Here is a 9,675-nt window from a genome sequence, read left to right as displayed (position 1 = left end):
AAAAGCATTACAGCTGGTCTATGTAACGTACACACCACCTGAGAGAACCATGTATATTTGGATCTACCCAGTCCCTGTGACCTTCACGTGTCAAGCAAGCAGAGATAGAGGAAATTACAGTGTAACAAGTGGAAAAGCCGGTTAAAGGGGCAGTGCTGTTTAAAGGGGCAATGCTGGTTAAATGGACTATATAGGTTCAACCATTGGGCTCTGCTTCAGAGGCACAGCTTGGTGCAGGACAGGTGAGTGGACAGACACATCTAGTCGAGACCAGAGAACACGAGGAGAAAGCAATCAACTAGGAAGTAGGAACGTCCCATCCAATGATGCCAGTCCCGGTAGCCCTGTGTGTCCTCCTGGCTGGAACCCTGTCCCTTGTTGAGGGGGATGTGGTGGCCAACTTCGAGGAGGTCCCAGAGTGTGTGGAGTATTTCTACCAGGGGAAGGTACCGGGCTGGGGCGCTGCCACTCCCGGCGCTGCCCGCCTGTGCCAGCGCTTCTACAACAGGTATCACTTTGCCACGCTGTACGACACCAACCACCACATTGCTGTGTATTCAGCCTACCGCTTCCAGCCCAGCAGCGGAGGGGGCAGGGAGAAGCACTGGTTTGTGGAGCCACAGGTGGGTCATGAGAACAGGACAGATGTGTCTGTGGCTAGACACTGACATGCAATAGGACGGTCTCAACAACTCACATCAATAACTATGTTGGTGACCCAAATACAAAAAAGCTCTAGATCATCATGTTTGTTGTGTCCTGTGTTGTACGATATGGAGGCAGATTGTTGCCAAAATAAATGGCTAAAAAGTTTAGAAAAATAAAATTCTATTTTCTGTTTGAATTGATCTGAAGCGTGGGGTTGTAACAGCAGTTTATTTTCCCTCCCAGCTTGTGAACCTTACGTGGGGTGCAGAGATGAAGGATGAGTACTGGCTAGGGAAGGATCACCCTGGGGTTTACCTGGGCGAGAGACAGGCGCTCAACGAGGACTACACCCACTCTGGCTTCGACCGCGGCCATCTCAACCCCAATGGACACCATGCAGGTAGTCTCCTACACAATACAGACTCTGTTTTAAAAAGATTTCATGCAACAGCATTTCAATGCTAATGTTGTTAGGATTGTTTCTTAGTTCACTGTGGACTACTGTGATGATGGTAGACTGTTGAACTTAAAGTTAAGTACAAGGTAAACCCAAGTATGAATGCAACCCAGCAAACACGCAACGTTGCCTCAAAGTTGACTCCAAGTGGGCCTCAACATGCCATTGCTACTTTGTAACACTTAGTAATTAATCTCATGACAAATTGCTTAAACCTACAGTATATCTCTCCTTTTCCTCTCTCCTTAATCTCACACGGTCACTCCCTTCCTTTTCTCCCCAAGTCCCCAGTCGTAATGCCACCTTCACCCTGACCAACGTGGTGCCCCAGAATCCCAAGCTCAACCAGAACGCCTGGGTCCGCCACGAGTCCCAGCTCACAGACCTGTTCAAGGCCCAGTGTGCCCAGGCCTACGTGCTGGTTGGCGCCATCCCCTCCACAGACAACTGGATTGTCAAGAACAACGTCCGACGCGTCAACATCCCAGAGTACATCTGGAACGCCTACTGCTGTGTGGACAACAACGGTAAGCCTGTCCGTAGCGGTGGCGCCACCGCCCTCAACACCGAGCAGAACCGAGTGGACCAGCACTCACTGCTGGAGCTGAATGGTTTCCTGCAGCAGTACTCTAACACACCAATAGGGGAGTTGTTCCACAACAACTGCCAGGCAGTGACCGAGGAGTAGTATCCCACTCATTTCTATTCATGATTTGACAGCAGCAAGGTGAGCTAAAACTTCAGTTCACATATCAGTACCAGTCTTTCAGCCCAGTCATGTGCTTCCTACTGTGAAAATGAAATGATGAACTACAGTGGATAAATAAAGAACTATGTTTGGAGAGATACACATTTTATTAGTCTTTATATGTGCTTTCTGGGAATAAGTGAGAATAATACAGTTGAAGTCAGAAGTTTACATACACTTAGGTTGGAGTCATTAAAACTCGTTTTTCAACCACTCCACAAATTTCTTGTTAACAAACTATAGTTTTGGCAAGTCGGTTAGGACATCTACTTTGTGCATGACACAAGTAATTGTTTACAGACAGATTATTTCAATTATAATTCACTGTATCACAATTCCAGTGGGTCAGAAGTTTACATACACTAAGTTGACTGTGCCTTTAAACAGTTTGGAAAATTCCAGAAAATGATGTCATGGCTTTAGAAGCTTCTGATAGGCTAATTGACATAATTTGAGTCAATTGGAGGTGTACCTGTGGATGTATTTCAAGGCCTACCTTCAAACTCAGTGCCTCTTTGCTTGACATCATGGGAAAATCTAAAGAAATCAGCCAAGACCTCAGAAAAAAAATGGTAGACCTCCACAAGTCTGGTTCATCCTTGGGAGCAATTTCCAAACGCCTGAAGGTACCACGTTCATCTGTACAAACAATAGTCTGCAAGTATAAACACCATGGGACCACGCAGCCGTCATACCGCTCAGGATTGAGACGCGTTCTGTCTCCTAGAGATGAACGTACTTTGGTGCGAAAAGTGCAAATCAATCCCAGAACAACAGCAAAGGACCTTGTGAAGATGCTGGAGGAAACAGGTACAAAAGTATCTATAACCACAGTAAAACGAGTACAATATCGACATAACCTGAAATTCTGCTCAGCAAGGAAGAAGCCACTGCTCCAAAACTGCCATAGAAAAGCCAGACTACGGTTTGCAACTGCACATGGGGACAAAGATCGTACTTTTTGGAGAACTGTCCTCTGGTCTGATGAAACAAAAATAGAACTGTTTGGCCATAATGACCATCGTTATGTTTGGAGGAAAAAGGGAACGCTTGCAAGCCGAAGAACACCATCCCAACCGTGAAGCACGGGGGTGGCAGCATCATGCTGTGGGGGTGCTTTGCTGCAGGAGGGACTGGTGCACTTCACAAAATAGATGGCATCATGAGGAAGGAAAATTATGTGGATATATTGAAGCAACATCTCAAGACATCAGTCAGGAAGTTAAAGCTTGGTCGCAAATGGGTCTTCCAAATGGACAATGACCCCAAGCATACTTCCAAAGTTGTGGCAAAATGGCTTAAGGACAACAAAGTCAAGGTATTGGAGTGGCCATCACAAAGCCCTGACCTCAATCCTATAGAACATTTGTGGGCAGAACTGAAAAAGCGTGCGAGCAAGGAGGCCTACAAACCTGACTCAGTTACATCAGCTCTGTCAGGAGCAATGGGCCAAAATTCACCCAACTTATTGTGGGAAGCTTGTGGAAGGCTACCCAAAACGTTTGACCCAAGTTAAACAATTTAAAGGCAATGCTACCAAATACTAATTGAGTGTATGTAAACGTCTGACCCACTGGGAATGTGATGAAAGAAATAAAAGCTGAAATAAATCACTCTCTACTATTATTCTTACATTTCACATTCTTAAAATAAAGTGGTGATCCTAACTGACCTAAGACAGGGAATTTTTACTAGGATTAAATGTCAGGAATTGTGAAAAACTGAGTTTAAATGTATTTGGCTAAGGTGTATGTAAACTTCCGACTTCAACTGTATAATAATACAAATTATTTAACAAGAGGTACATTTCTTTAGCTTTGTATACAGTATCAAAAACATATACGACTTCAGAATAAGGTGCCTTACTGGGCACATAACTACATTTGGAATGAAATTGACCCTGTAAAACATCCAACTTATGATGAATAAGGCACATGCGAGGACTCTTCTGAAGTGCAATAGAATATACAATTGCATTTATAGAAACAATAGACCCCCAATATCCTCAGCCAGCCCTTTGTGATGACTTCGAAAACCGTTACAATTATTTATTTATTTGCACAACAGACGCAACCATGATTCTTGCAGTAGCATTTCTACACCAGGCCAGCAAAGCCCTAGTCACTACTCCTTTACCTTAACCTGTCACCAAACGGTACCTACCCTTCACCAGCAATCCCTGACCTGTTACCCCCAATATAAGGGGGTGACCTCCTCTATAGGTCAGCCATACTGGGCCATAGGGTGGTTGCTCCACACCGGAAGGTTAGAGAGCTTTTCCTCTGTAGCGGGCTTAATGGGCCAGCCCCAGGCCTTGAAGAAAGGAGCCAGGTTCCTCTCTACCGTAGGGGAGAAGGTCTCAGCATAAAGGTTCATCTTGCCCTGGTTGTCATTGGGCACGTTCTGCATGGTGTGGTAGGCAGCAAATACCTTCTTGAACGCGTCCCAGACAAACTGGTCCTGGAGCTGGTGGGAAGGAGGATGACAAAGAGAAACTGTTTACTCAAACTCAACCCTAGATAAAGTACATTTTTTGTAGATGTTTTACTGTAGCATCTATACTTTCCTATCTATCTACACATGCCTTTTCACAAGCACTAATTGTAGGGTTTGTACACAACATACTCTGCAGCAGGGTGTACTATACAGTATATGTCACTACAATCTCCTGTCACCTGCATGTAGGTCTCCAGTGCCACCCACATGTCCCAGCTGGCCAGATTCCTGCCCTCTTTAGCATACCCCTCGGCACGGCTCTGTCGGTTGGCCAGCACCATGTTGGGGTGGGCCTGATCCTGATTCACCCCCAACACCTCCTCGTGCACGTACACGGACCACAGGTTACACGTGCACTCAGTGGTGTGCGAGGGGAACTCCCAGACTACTCTCTGCTGGTTGTGGCCCAGCTCGTGGATGGCTCCCCACAGGCCCGAGCTGCAGGCTGCCACTGGGTTCATCAGGTCTGGGGATGAGGATGATTGTATCATGATAGGGTAGCCTGCATGCATGAAGCCTGTAGGGGGGGGGGGGAGAGAGAGAGGAAGGAGAGGGTCAGCTCAATGTCTGGATACTGTCAGGGCAGAGGTTGTGCAGCCCACTGCTATACACTCTTTTTTTTTTTTAAGGGTTCCAAAAGGGTTCTGCGGTTGTCCCCATGGGATAATCCTTTTTGGTTCCAGGTAGCTCTGTGGAAAGGGTTCTACATGGAACCAAAAAGGGTTCTACCTGGAACCAAAAGGGTTCTACCTGGAAACAAAAGGGTTCTACCTGGAACCAAAAGGGTTCTACCTGGAACCAAAAGGGGTTCTTAAAAGGGTTCTCATATGGGGACAGCCGAAGAACCCTTTTTGGTTCTAGATATAACCTTTTTTTTCTAAGAGTGTAGGTCACTCTTGCGTACAACACATTTTCTACAGCACAACAACTCGCGCATTTAGAAACTGTAAAGGTACTGTCCTACCTGACTCAAAATACATTTTAGAAATGTTGGGTCAATGTCTTTTCAGATAATCTCTCTTTTTCCTGTTCATATCCAACAATTACACAATCCCTAGTCCCCTACCATAGACAATTCCAGTCATGACTGTTTGTCCATGCTAAGAAATAAGAGGGACAGACGCTGACCGGCCACAAAGCGCTCCTTGCAGGGGAACTTGGTGGGGACGGCGGCCAGGTCAGCTATCCCCCTCATGATGTCATCCCAGAGCGCCGCCACCAGGTCAGGCCGATCCAGACCTCGGACCACGTCAGAGTGGACAGTCAGGATGATGTTCTCAAACTCCATCTCTGCACAGGGGGAAGGGGCAGTCCGCTGAACTGCCCAGTCTGCAGGTGTGGTCACCCCTAGAGAGAGGAGAGAGGCAAGGTTTGGAGGAAAATCCTGGATCATTTGACAGAATGTATCATTTTAATGAGGTGTTATGACCAGGATGTGTGTGTCTTCATGATCAATCAATCAATCTCATCTCAGCTTGGTATGCCAATTAGAGGAAACCCATGGGCCTAGCATAGGTGAACAACATACATTAAATGGCCTTCATGATGACAATTACCAGACATTTGGTACAGTATCATTTCCTACCACAATGATGAGTAGCACATTGCAAATCAATTCTCATAACAGCAGGGATTTCAGTTTTAGTAACACAGCTGCAATTACACAGTCTATCTGAGAGCATAGCTGTTCTAAGCTTAGTGTATCTCTGTATTCTACAGATGTTTCATGCAGAACAAAGGCTGTGTCATTTCCTCTTTAATCTCTGGCAGCCGTCATTATCGTACATTCAAAATGGCAACAGCGAGCAGGAAGCAACTTAATTATGTATTAGGAATACATGAATAGCAGATCTGAATACATGAATACAACTCCGGGAAATGAATAAAGCTTCCATTCAATTACAAGAAATTGGGTACAAAAAGAGGTTAAACGATGTGAAATATTATGCCTGGATGAAGTCAAAAGGGTTCCAGACAGACATATTGTAAATGAGTAAATGAGGGGACTGGATGGAGTAACGTAATTTGTTCTCTTTATGGTGTATGTACTTTATGTTATATTTTATTTACTTGGTATTATCCAGGTTAGTCTCATTGAAATAAACTCTCTGTAACACTTTTATAGTGCATTATAACACTTGCTATAAACTGTCATAACAACTCATGAGTTATAACAACTCATAGTTATAACACCCTTATAATACATCACTTGGATGCATTATAAGACCAAAGTGTAAAATGCATCATAGACCCCCACCTCCCCGTCCGACCAGTCTTTTAGTAGGGGGCTGGCACAGCCCCTTGAATGATTACCTCCACCCCCTCCACCTGGGTCTTAGGAGGGGCGATGAGATAGAGGAGTCCGCCCCACAGGTTCCACACCTGCATCATCTTTGAGTCTATGGGGAAGCGCTCATGAACCACTGGTGCTCGCCTCAGCTCGTTCGAATTCCCAATGTTGTCAGTCTGACAGCCTATCTGGACCTGATGGTAACAGGGGCATCAGTCAATCAATCAATCAATTCACAAAGTGCTTTTACATCAACATGTAAAGGGCTTGATCTCAAAACAAATAAAACATGATTTGATTCAATAGATTTTAGAATTATAAGACAAAACAAAAAGCAGTATTGGATACCTTCCAGCCCTGGTTGACGATTTCTGGTGGCATGGCCATGTATGTCCTCATCCCAGGGGAAAGGTACAGACCACTCTTCTCCTCCTAAGACACAATGTTCAGTAGCGGTTATATTCAAACATAACTATATATAATAGTGATTGTATGGTTAGAAACATGTATTCCCACACTAACCAATGAACTTGCACATAAGCAGAGAAGTTATGGCGAAAAATATTTTCTCGCACCCATTTTAGCTAAGCCATTACTCATGGTGTGTTTCATATTGGTTCCCAAGACTAAACCATCTCCATTAGACCCAGTATCCTCAATTTTACAGGTCATGTCCCATAAGAGAGAACAAGAGCCAACTAACCTGCTGTTTTACAGTTGATTATGAGCCTGGCATTGGACAAGGCAGGCATCATGGGCTGGTCCTTGATCAGGTAAGGCAGTAGGGCGTCTGGGTCCTGGCACACCTTGTACACCTCCGCGCCCACACTGAGCAGCAGTTGGTATTTGGCGCTTATCACCGGACAGCTGTGGCACACCTGGGGAATGCCGCTTCCTTCAGCACGTCAGTGAGCATGGCCACCACCGAGGTGTAAGAGGCACAGTCATGCGCCCACATGTGCAGGTATTTGGCGCAGTTGCCGCCAAGCTTCTTCAGACCCGCCTCCTCATGCTCCGTCAGCGTCTCGCCCTGGGTCACGTGACCGGCAAAGCGGTGCAGCAGGTGGCGGAAGTGGAAGCCCTCGGAGCAGGAATGACCCAGGACTGGGGCCTTGTAGCAGCCTGCGTCCAGAGTGTTCCCCAACAGGCCTTGAGGCCCATCTTGTTGAGGATGTGGTTGCCTGCGTACCCTGTCATGGCGTTGTGGCGCGGGTTGGTCTGGGCCCAGTACCAGGTGATCAGCAGGACCCCGCCCTCGGCCTTAAAGTCCTGGATTTCGTCGGCCTGGGCGTCGCTGTAGGAGGTGCAGACGTAGACGCTGAGCTCCTTCCTGAAGCCGCTCTTATCACAGGGCAGGCCAGACTTGCTCAGCAGGGTGTGGGCGGCGCCGAGCTGAGCAGGACGCCTACCAAGCCGTTACGACCCTCGTCTAACTAGCACACAGCATTGAGCATGAAGGGGGACAGCTGCTCTCGGCCCAAGTATCCCTCATGGGTGACCACGATGACTCGGCCCTGGCCATAGTATGCCCCGGCCAGAAAGGCCCTGCCGTCCTGTGTGGTGCCGATGGGGAATGCCGTTTACCAGCACCTCTGAGCAAATAGCCCCGCGCTGGATATCAAACTCAGTCACGCCCACCAGCAGGAACTCCAGGTCATCCTTGAAGTCCTTGCCTATCCTAGGGAAAGAAGAGAGTGAAAGTGTAGATATGATGTGTCAAGAGAACTTAGACACATAAAAACAGCTCAAATAAAAAAAAAAATTCAACATTGATTTAACCAGGTGATTTCTGGAGTTAAATAAACTCTTTCTTTTTTTTACACCTGGTTATAGGAGGAGGTGATATGAGGCAGAAAATACCACCATGTATACATTTCTGTTTTACTACAGTATCTCTATATTAATATGCCACCGCCTCCTTCTCTTCTCTCTATGAAGTGCCCAATACTTACGCCACAGCCAGCCAGCTGGAAGGGATCTGTGGAGGCACAGGGAGGGTACCCAGCTCCCCAAGGTGCTCCGAGAAGTAGATGCCAGCCACGCTGGACACCTTGTTCCCAGGGAAACACAGCAGGGTGTTGTGTTTGAGTTGTCCCTCCGCCCAGCTCCACACCTGGCCAGCCATCAGCAGCCTGCCCCCCGCCTTCAGGAACCCCACCAGCTCCTTCACCTCTGGGCCCACACAGTACGCATCCATCACATACACTCCCAGGCCCTCGCAGAAGCCCCCCACCTTGGGTTGGAGGCTGGAGCAGCTCAGGTTGTCGGCCACAGCCTTACAGCTCTGGTGGACGCCCACGGTAGTGCTGTCACAGGAGGAGCCTGTCAACTAGGTCAGGGCATCTCCACCAGGGCAGGAAAGGCGGTGAGGTAGCCCTCGTGGATCAGCACCACCACCCGACCTCGGCCGTAGAATGAGGCAGCCATCAGGACCTGGACATGGGCGTTCATGGCCAGTGGGAAGGCTTGGTCGCCGATCAGAACTAAGTCGCTGGGTACGTTTGGCCCGCTGAGGTCTAGCTCCTTGACCCCCCTCATCAGAACAGTATAGGCCTCCTCACGGGACATGCTGCTTTGGGTCATGGCTTAGTCTGTAGGCTGCCGATCCTGTAAGTGGTGGAGAAAATAATGATTTTAAATGACAGATATGTATAAAACAGTATAAGTACTGGAGGTTGACAGTCCATGTACATGCATTTAACTCTTTAAAACTATTGCTATGACATAAAAACAAGTTTCTGATTTTTACTTTGGAGTAATCTCTACAACAAAGCATCATAAATAGTTCAGAACAAACAAAGGCATCTGTAAAACCTACCTAGATACAAAGGAAAACCAACAGCTGAAGATCAGTGTCAAGCCGAAAATGGAGTTCAGAGCAAGCAGAGCACTAAGCATACCTGGAGCACAGTCTGAATGAAGGGAAGAAAGAGATCATCACAACATTGGCCACTGTGACCTGAGGAGACAGGGCAGGGGAAAGGGAGGCATCTGTCAACAGTGAGTCCGTATGAATACAGTGTGCTCACATGGGTG

General features: G+C 47.1%; 2 protein-coding genes across 2 annotated transcripts; one reads left to right on the top strand and one right to left on the bottom strand.

Moving 5' to 3' along the window:
- Positions 1–233: 233 nt before the first annotated feature.
- Positions 234–1,953, top strand: LOC311101772 (endonuclease domain-containing 1 protein). Its single transcript, XM_084142958.1, has 3 exons — positions 234–623; positions 892–1,048; positions 1,390–1,953. The coding sequence occupies exons 1-3, from the start codon at positions 324–326 to the stop codon at positions 1,791–1,793; spliced, it is 861 nt and encodes a 286-aa protein (XP_083999084.1). The 5' UTR covers positions 234–323; the 3' UTR covers positions 1,794–1,953.
- A 1,160-nt stretch (positions 1,954–3,113) lies between these two features.
- LOC311102254 (TRPM8 channel-associated factor homolog) lies at positions 3,114–9,537 on the bottom strand. Its single transcript, XM_084143529.1, is given in 17 exon segments — positions 3,114–4,319; positions 4,529–4,866; positions 5,478–5,696; positions 6,620–6,626; positions 6,630–6,833; positions 6,988–7,057; positions 7,059–7,071; positions 7,343–7,531; positions 7,534–7,789; positions 7,792–8,036; positions 8,039–8,072; positions 8,076–8,214; positions 8,216–8,317; positions 8,592–8,968; positions 8,972–8,982; positions 8,985–9,246; positions 9,458–9,537. Coding segments are annotated over 16 exon segments (2,685 nt in total). The 5' UTR covers positions 9,223–9,246; positions 9,458–9,537; the 3' UTR covers positions 3,114–4,076.
- Positions 9,538–9,675: the final 138 nt, after the last annotated feature.

Source organism: Coregonus lavaretus, assembly GCF_964263955.1.
Source record: "Coregonus lavaretus genome assembly, chromosome: 26".
Classification (NCBI taxonomy): Eukaryota; Metazoa; Chordata; class Actinopteri; order Salmoniformes; family Salmonidae; genus Coregonus; species Coregonus lavaretus.
Note: the sequence above shows the minus strand (reverse complement) of the source record. Positions and strands in the feature narration are given on the sequence as shown.